General features: G+C 49.3%; 1 protein-coding gene across 1 annotated transcript in view; it reads right to left on the reverse strand.

Annotated features, from left to right (window-relative positions):
- Nucleotides 1-9917, reverse strand: part of SLC9A9 (solute carrier family 9 member A9) — a 517302-nt gene that overhangs the window by 85653 nt on the left and 421732 nt on the right. Inside the window, exon 18 of the mRNA XM_055129734.1 lies at nt 7498-7549. Within this exon, the coding sequence (XP_054985709.1) occupies nt 7498-7549 (52 nt within the window). The remainder of the gene's footprint in view (nt 1-7497; nt 7550-9917) is intronic.

Consider the following 9917-nt stretch of genomic DNA (forward strand, 5'->3'; position numbering starts at 1 on the left):
GTGTCTAAGCCACAGTGAGTCTAATCAAAATAATAAAAATAAATGATGTTGGCTAGGGGAGAAGACACTTTCTCTTAAATAGTCATTTATTTCTTCAAAATATTGTTACAATGCAACATAAAAAGTCCTCATGGGGGCTAGAGAGATAATACAGCAAGTACGGCATTTGCCTTGCATGTGACCAACGTGGATCTGATCCCTGGCATCCCATATGGTCCCCCAAACACCACCAGGAGTAATTCCTGACCACAGACCCAGGTGTAATCCTTGAGCATCAACAGGTATGACCCCAAGACAAAACAAAAACAAACCCCCACATACAGGTCAAATCAACCTTAGAACCCAGAATTCGATTTCTGAAATATCTGTGGGGGTGTAGTGTGGATTTTAAATTCTGAGACCAACTTCAAGCACATCAGGACAAATATGGGAAGATGTGACAATTGTTAAATATGGAAGCTCAGTTCTGTCTTCTAGGAGTTTATTAGGAATCTTTAAAAATAGTCACAAGGAAAAATTAAATTTCAGCAACCATATGAGTCTACCATCTGCTAATTCATTTCTTCCTCTCCAGAACCTACTTAGATTTACAACTCTTGCAACTCCAGATGACCAAGAGTAATGAGTATCAATTGTGCAGAAGAACAAAAAGTTTTACACTTTCTCAAACGCACTCTTTCTGGTTCCAAAGGTGTTCTGGTAAACATTTTTCTGCATTTTATTCACGCTCTTCCTATACTGGTAGATATTTCACTGTATTCCTTTTACCATTAGTTTTTCTTCAGGAGGTACTCTCATCCTTTTCATCTCTCTCTGCTCAGTTCTTAAAATTGTTCTGCTCTGAGCCTTTGTTAGGTCTGTTCTGAGTTTCTTGAGCTGCCTTTCTTGAACTGCTCTACATAGGTTATTCACACACACATACGCCCACACACAAAGTCACACACCACACAGAGTCTCACACACGTGCATGTGTACGTACACACACACACACACACATACACACACACACACACACACACACACACACACACACCCACCCCAAAATTTCAATGAAGCAATTCGTGGAAGCAAGGAAAGTAAATAAATTCAAGAAATTGGAAGTTATAAGTTAAAAAACAAAACGAAACACCCATAGAAAATCAAGCATAGTGATAAAAATAAAATTAGATTCAAAAGATGAAAATGAGCAGTTCTAATAGTAACAGCTGGCAGGAGATGGGAGAGAAACAAGTTGCTCTAAAGGATTGATGCTTTTGCTTCCAAGCTCCAGTCTCTCAAGGATTTCCCGCCTCCCTCCACCATCCCATGTGGAATCAAGTCAAACCCACACTGCCAATAATCTGGTCCTTCCACGAGCCTCCATTTCATTCCGGCCACTCCCCTCTTGCTCACTCCCACCCTCCCTAATGCAGTGTGACTCCGGGGCCCTGAATTTACAGGAGCCACTTCCAGCTTGGGCCCCTTGAGATCCCCCATTAACCAGGCTCAGAGCAAATGCCATTTCTGCCTAATCATCTGTATCTCTTCTCTCTTCTCCATTCTCATCTGTGCGTTACCACTCTGGGGATGTAGACCATGCAGTTGTTGGGCCTTTTAGAATATGTGTCTCTATTGGCTAAGGGCTCCGTGCGGATGAGGCCTTGCAATTGGTCCTTGCTGCATCCTTCTCAAATCAAATTAGTGGCTGACATGAGTGGGGGTCAAAAGAGTTACTTGTTGAAGGAATGGAAGGATGGGTAGATGAATGGACGCGTGAGTGCCAGTGAAGGGTGGAAATTCTGGAATCAAAGTTGCCTGTGTTCAGTTCCACTTCCACCCACTCTGTGTCCTCGGCATGTTGTTTGGCTTCTCTGCATACAGGCTCTTTATTTGTAAGAGAGAGATAAAAGCAGTGCTCCCTTTGGGGACAGCCTGGGAAATTAGGTTACTGCAGATAAGGTGCATAGGACACTGTACAGAGCCATGGTCATTGGTCGCAAATATTGTAATAAGCGCTGTGCAAATATTGGGATGATCTTGACAATGGCCACACGGGAAAATAGAAGCAAGCCTGGTGTCCTTCCTGGGGCAGCAGGGATTTTTCAAGGAGAAGATGATGGCAGCTGTGGCTGCTTCAGCAGTTCTCCCCTTGGCAATGCTCTGCTTCCAAGCACAGGGACTAGGTTCCAAGGGAGGTTTGGTTTGGGCACATTTAAGACATGTCAAACACACTGCTGCAATGGCTGTCACCATGCAAAGGGGGACCTGCTTGCAAAACCTCGGGTGCCAGAGTGAGTGAGAGTGTAAAACCATTCACAACCTAAGGGTGTTACCAGGTGCACAGGAAAATCATGACCCTGCTGGTTAATCACAGCTACCTTCAGTATTCATATTTCCCAGAGGTTACAGAGAAGGAGGAAATATGTGCAGGCCATTTTAACAACATGCATCGGCCATTACATGTGTTTATTATTTCTTTAGAGGTGTACGGTCATTAATTGCCATCACTATGGGTGGCGTGTTCAGCTTTCGGTCAAGTGAGAATTAGGTCTTTTCTTTTGGCTCCCGGTTGACCAATGCAAAGATGATTCTATTTGCTCACGCAACTCCAGTTTAAGAAGTGCAAACCTGCAACCCTTTGAAGGTTTAAGGTTTATGCTCTGCAGTCTGGCAAGCCAGAAATGCTGATAGTAAGCAAAAAGGTGTCAGGGAAAATGAGGACAAAGAAGGTCTTGTGCCCTGGTCTGGAAAGCACCGAAATAACTTGGGCCAGGCCAATGGGCAGCCGCAGGGTCACTGTGGTTTGCTACTTCCGGCCCGGGTCTGTTGCTTCGCTGGACCTGCTCTGAGGATGAGACGCTCTCCCTGGCGGAGAGGGACTTCCTGCAAGGGAGCTTCCGTGGCCGTCCAACTTCATCCTGAATCAGAATGTTTCCAAACAATAAAATGACTTCTAAGCCTCGGCAGTTCCCTGGGAACTGTGTAAATTATAATGAGGTTAGTTAACGGTTAGATAACTGTGTGTCTCCACAGGCAGCCCCACATTAGAAATCTATTCTAAAATACAGCATCCTGGGAGGTTTTGTTCTGCCTGAGGGAGAGTCTGGCTTTGCCTCAAATGACAGTGCACTGGGAGATTCCCCGAGCTCTCCTGCCAGAAAACTCTCTCGTGAGCCGGCCACGGCAAACTCAGACCTTACTATCTGCTTGTTCATGATGATTGTGTGTGTGTGTGTGTGTGTGTGTGTGTGTGTGTGTGTGTAGTGGGGGCACCAGTAGTGCTCAGGTGTTACTCCTTTCTTTGAACTCAGAAATCACTCCTGGTGGGGCCCAGGGGACCACATGGGATGCCGGAAATTGAACCTGGGTCAGCTGTGTGCAAGGCAAGCGCCCTCCCCGCTAGGCCCTCCACTTCTTCATGATTGTTTTTAGTTCTTTGGTTTTACTTTATACTCACTATTTTTAAATTAAATCTTAGACACCTTAAAATATTTTACTGTTATTTCATTACTTGGGAAAGTGCCTCAAATCCTTCATTTGATGGGACAAGTTTAACTAAACCAAATTAGGTAGTTTTCATATAAATAATTTTATCTGATTGTCCTAACAATCTGGAGAAGAAGGATAGTGAATGACACTATCATTCACATTTGTCATAAACTTGTCCAGGACACACACACACACACACACACACACACACACACACACACGCACGCACACACATTTTCAGTGGCGGCAGGGTTGGGGGGGTTGTTGATCTTTGAGCTCAGGGCTTCCCCTGGCTTGGTGCTCAGGGATCACTCCTGATGGTGCTCAGGGATCACTCCTGATGGTGCTCAGGGATCACTCCTGATGGTGCTCAGGGATCGCGTGCAGCTCCAGGGGTCAGATGAGGTCAGATGTCTGCAAAGCAAATGCCTTAACTCCAACTAGGGATTCTCAATTTGGTCTCACCACTTTGCCTTTAATGTAGTAAGTTCTACTGTCTCTCAGAAGCTCAAGAAAAAACTGCTTTGGACTAGTATAAATGTCTCCTGCCAAATTTATAACTGCGTTAACAGTGGTGAAAATGAACTAAAGTAAACTAAACTTCTATTGTAAAAAAAGGAGTCAGGCTAAAGTGTGATCTTACTCATAATTGTATGTTATCGTCAAGTCAGAAGATGAGGAATTTTCTTTGATGAATTTATTCTATTTTAAAGGGAAGGCTACTACAGGAGAAGAAAATTGAGATCGAAGTTTTGCTTGAAGGCAGAAGAATGGATTAGTTGACCTAGATGACATACACATGCTTTTAAAAAACCAGCTGCGTGCAGAATTCACTACCTACTCATTATGATGGGCCAGGACAGTGATCTGGGTTTTGATCTGCCTCCAAGGCCAGTAACTGGCCCCAAGCCGAGGACTGGCACCTGCTGTCCACAGCCCTCAGCTCCCAGTGGCTCCCAGGGCCCTGGAGTCTGCAGAAAGAGCTCACGTCTGGCTTTGGAACACGGATGGCAAAATCATTCCAAGTCTCAGTGAGCCAGCACCATCAGCAACTTCCTTTCTCGGCCCTATGGGTCCAGCTCAGCTCCTCCCCTTCCCGGGCCTCTAAACCACAAAGTCTCTGCGTCTCTCCCAGCAGTATGATGAGCTACGGCTGTTCCATAGCGTTCTACAAAAAACAAAACCAAAGCACCCCATGGAACCAAAGAGATGAAGCCTCTCCCAATCCAGACGTGACGGTTACCCAATTCACCAGGACAATGTCACGCTCCCGTGTGTGTGGACCAGCCACCCCAACAGCAGTAACGAGCTCCCAGCACTGAGTTAAGAAAGACCAACCCCAGCTGGCAATGCCAGAGTCTGCTCTGGTGTCAGGCTAGGGGCAGAGTCGGGAGCCACACACTTCCTGTGGCTGAGGGAACAGCACAAGGTCGGCCCCAGTCTTCCTTCGGGACACTCCGGTCTGCTGAGAAGGATGCTCGGCTAAGTCAGGAATGGTTCATCAGGTTTGCTGTGTGTGAGCAAATATTTGAGTTTTCGGTATCTCTGTCCACCTAGAATTGATTAAGGAGAATCCAAGCAGGGGAAATGGAAACACGACCATTTGGTGTGTGGCCACCACGGCATACTTTTCCAGTGGGGATTCCCAGTGGGTAAACGTTCCTGAGGTTGCCTCATCAGCAAGCTCCTGGGCAGGGGTTTGTCTGTCTGGTTCCAAGCCGTGAGCCTCAGTGCCTGCCCTGCAGTGTCCGGGCTGCCCGCAGTGTCTGTCGGCTGCAAGCCCTCTAGAGGTCAGGTCAAGATCCCTCGAAATGTTAGGTAAGGATCCCTCTAATGGTTATGCCAAGATTTTTGCCACTGAATTCTTAAGTATTTTTTTTCGGGGGGGAAGGGCACAGACAGTGGCGTTTGGGGGCCATAGGTCTAGAGAATCAAACCCCAGGCATCACACATTAAGGACTGTGTTAACCACAAAATCACGAAATCTTCGTTAATCGTCAATTTCTCGAGTCGGTTCAGTAACCTCTCCATTTGTCCTTTCCCTGAGATCTTAGACGTCTCTCTCGACTCTGCCCTCCCAATGATGTCGCACTGGGGGCTCTTTCAGGGTCAGGGGAATGAGATCCAGCTTGTTACTGGATTTAGCATATGAATACACCATGGGAAGCTTGCAAGGCTGTCCCATGTGGGCAGGAAACTCTCAAGAAGCTTGCCAGTTTCTCCCAGAGGGAGAAGTAGGTTACAAGATATCACATGGGAGCTTGCTTTTAAGTCTCTGGATGTTGACCGTTGATGGAATTATACACACCTGGGTTCCTCTGCCAGTACCTTCATGAGTGAGGCCTGTCCGAACATGTGGAGAGGGGCCTCGAGCATGGCTGTAGCTAGGTTCCGGTGGTCTTTGGCCTCGGGGAGCTCTGCTCGGGGTGGGGAGGGAAGCTGGAGCCCATTCCCTCCGAGGGGCCCCAGGGAAGACAGCCAGGCGTGCGGGCAAGAGACTCTCTGTGCTAAATCTCAGGTCTCCGGAGTTATTACGCACATCTGATTTACGTGATCGGTAGGAGTAGCCTCATTTCAATGAGATGATGCTGTGATGCTGGAGAGGCCTAGAACATCTGGTGTCCTAGATTCTGCATTAACACAGAACATCCCATGGTATAGGACAGTTCGTGCGCTATGCTCTGCATAAACACAGGACATTCTGTGGCACAGAACACCCTATGTTCTACGCCCTGCATTAACACAGACCACTTCACGGCACAGAAAACCCCATACTCTGTAGTGTCTAGTCTAGCATGGAGCTTTCAGGAGAAAGAGCACCCTACATTCCAGAATTTATACATTACCCTATAGCGTCCTCTGGCCCCAAACTCCCCTGACTCATACTTCCTCTATTGGTTTGGAACATTCCACGGTCTAGAAATTCCCATGGGCTATATATATATATATATATATATATATATATATATATATATATATATACTCTCTGCATTATGGAACATTTTATGATGCAAAAACATTTCATGTTCTATACTCTCTGAATAATCATTGAACGATTCATGACCCACCACTTACCATGTTGATCTGTATTCTGCATGATCACAAATCACTCCCTGGCCCAGAACCCTTTGTTTTTGACTCAGTATTATCATGGAATATTCTGTGGCACAGAATAACACATGCTATGTTCCATACTCTTTCTCTTTATTGGCTTAGAGTATTCCCAGGCACAGAATTGCCACGTTTAAATGATAACCTGTAGCACTGTCATCCCGTTGTTCATCTATTTGTTTGAGTGGGCACCAGTAATGTCTCCATTGTGAGACTTGTTGTTACTGTTTTTGTCATATGGAATACACCACGGGTAGCTTGCCAGGCTCTGCCATGTGGGCAGGATACTCTCGGTAGCTTGCCGGGCTCTCCGAGAGGGATGAAAGAATGGAACCCGGGTCGGCTGCATGCAAAGCAAATGCCTCACCCGCTGTGCTATGGCTCCTAGCTGGGTGAACTGCTATTGCTTGGATGCCTGTTTCATGCAGCATTTTCAGTATTCCATATCATTTCCTTTCAACCTTCAGGGTTTTCTTTGAAATATCTTCCATGATTTTATGGGGCCCCCTTAGAGGTAATTCTTGACTTGGCTCTTGCTGTTCTTATGCCCTTTGGTTCCTGCCATTTTAATTATGATGTGCCTTGACATTTTTATTTTGGGGTTTATTTCATTTGGAATACTTTGCTCTTCCTGGATCTTGTTACCTAAGTCGATGCTCAAATAGCACAAGTGTTTAGCTATTACTTTTCTCCCCAAAAGTGTCTTCCCCAATGTTTCTTCACTCACCCGAGACCCCTCCTCTTTTTTTTTTTTTTAATCAGCATGGACCATTCCATGGCCTCGAGCACATGAGCGTACTAAACTCTCTGGGTCAGCTCCGACTACCCCACGGCACAGAGCAGCCCCTACTCTGCACTCTCCTAGCACAGAACCTTCCGTGACCCAGACGCGCCATCTCTCGGTGATGTGTGACTTGCCTGGTGCGGGGAGGGCTCCTCCTTCAGGTCTTCATCCGGGTCCACGCCGACTCTGTGAGAGAGACAGCAGAGTGTCAGTGTCTTGGGCGGATGGTCAGGACAATCCGACACACGGCAGCAAAAGCGATAAATCTACCTGGGCAGAGCTTGGAGCCAAGCTGATCTGCTTTTCCAAGGTGACCAGGTCAGCTGGACCTTCAGCCTGCCCAGAGCTGGACACCCCCGGCTACTCATTACTGCTGCCTTAAGATGGCCAAAGCAAGGGTCTGAGTGCTGGGAACTGGGACACGGGACAGTGGACAGGACACACATAACCGCACAAGTGGAGACTCTGTGGAAGCAGCTGATGGCCTCCCTGGCCACAACTCAGGCTGGTGCCCGCTCCCCGAGACCCCGACAACCTTCCTTTGTGCAGCTGCCCACTGAGAATACCGCTAGGTCAGACCCTGGCTGTGATCTACATATTCTGGAAGGTTCTTCTTCAGAAAACTGATGCAGAAATGCAAATGTGAAGTTAGGCATGAAAGTAGCATTTTTAGGGCCAGGGAGAGAGCTCCTGTGGCTGGAGAACGTGCCAGGCTAACCCTGAGGTGCTACTCCTGGCACTGCATGGTGCCCTCAGCATCGCTGGCCGTATCCCTGTGTGTCTCTGAGCATCACCAAGTCGGAGCTTTGAACCATTTGCCCCAATGGACCGAACACCACTGGGGATGGCCCTTGGACTCCCTGAGCATTGCTCAGGAGGCCCCAGTCCTGCTCCAACGGCGACTTCCAAAATCAGTAACATACATTTGCTGCCGTTGTTCTTGGGCACGCCCATAGTGCTCCTCCCTCCTGCTGCAGGAGTTGGGGGCAGGGATCAGCAGAACTGAGCTTCCTGCGTGCATGGCGTCCCCTCCACCGTCTGAGCTCCTTCCCCAGCCCAAAAAGTTGTGCTTTTCAAACGTGGCAAATGCCACAGACACCTCAACATCCGGGAAACAGAAATACTCTTATAATTAACTGCCAGCTGCACCTCTAAGTTTTTCTGCGTGCTCTGAGCCTCCTTTAGATGCCAGTGATTTTGTGGGAGAGAGAAAAGGCAGATAAGGCGGTCTTTCCCCCAGCGAGATTGATCCAGATTATTGATAGCTGGGTGATAAAGCGGGCCCGCTCACACACAGGCACGCCGGCGCTGTGCTGACCTGCTCTGGCTCATGCCCCGTGAACACGAGGCTCCCGATCGATTGCCTTGCCTGCGTTTCTCATAAGCAATGCACCCGGCGTTTATCAGAGCCCAGGCTGCAACTTGGAAGCACCAAATTTCGCTTTGCAGGGGGCGTGTCAGCAAAGGGAGCCTTCCACTTCGAACGTTTCACATTCAGTGGCTGGAAACGTTTCCAGCGGACTCGTTTCTGTCTCAACGCTTGTGGAGCTTTTGGGGTTTCTCCACTGTCGAGCCTTTGGGGTTTCTCCACTGCCCGTGGGCTTCAGCTGCCCACCGCAAAGACACCCACGGGCACAGGTCAAGTAGAGAAGTGAGTGGGTCAGCCACGTAGCGCCACCACCCTACCAGCCAACTCAACGCCTCCTCCGTGCAGCTTCCCACCGGCCCGGACCGTTTGATCCAAGGAGAGACTGCGAGTGACCCAAGGAAATCCTGGAGTGGACAAGGAACGGTTGAACCTTCTTTGGCGACAAATCTAATTTGAAGATGGGACGTAGGCAGAGGCTGTCTGCAGGGTCGAGGAAGGCCTTGAGCCAGCGAGGGAGAACTCCCGCTCAGAGCACCTCCCCCGTGCGGGGGGAGTGGGGGCAGGTGGGGAGGGCGTGTCAAGCCTTTCCTGTGAACCCCTGGGACCTTCAGGACCGTGAGGATCATTCCTTCTCTTCCCGTCCCTGGCAACACTTCGGTCCCGTGCAGCTCGGTCCTCCTGGTGGGGGAGTTGTGTGCTCCCCTGTGAAAGCGAAGCCCCAGCAGGGCGAGAAGCTGGCCTCAATGACCGGGACCCTTGCCCTCTGCTTGCGGGGAGGTGGGCGTGGCGGGTTCTCTGGACGGGGCCAACCCTTTGATTCCCCGAGAGGCAAGTTGATGGGTTTCACTGGACGTGAGGGAAGAGGGCGGAGAGGGAGGAGGGGAGGAAGGAGAGGGAAGAGAAGAGAAGATGTGAGGGCGAGGAGGGTGGAGGGACAGGAGATGAGGGGGAGGAAGGAGGGAAGGGGGGGTGGGGCTGAGGTGAGGCCCCTCAGGCACTGACCTGGAGTCCAGCTCACGAGGCCCCTGGGCCCCCTCGTGGACCTGGCCTGCTTCGGGCCCCGTGAGCGGATCTGAGCTCTGGGCCTGGCTGTCCCTGTCGGGGTACTGGGGTGGGGTCAGCGCGCCCCTCCCCCAGAGCTGGCTGCCCATCTGGCAGGCTGGGAATTGAGTCGGGGGAGCTTGG

The sequence above is a fragment of the Sorex araneus genome, chromosome 2 (genome assembly GCF_027595985.1).
Source record: "Sorex araneus isolate mSorAra2 chromosome 2, mSorAra2.pri, whole genome shotgun sequence".
Classification (NCBI taxonomy): Eukaryota; Metazoa; Chordata; class Mammalia; order Eulipotyphla; family Soricidae; genus Sorex; species Sorex araneus.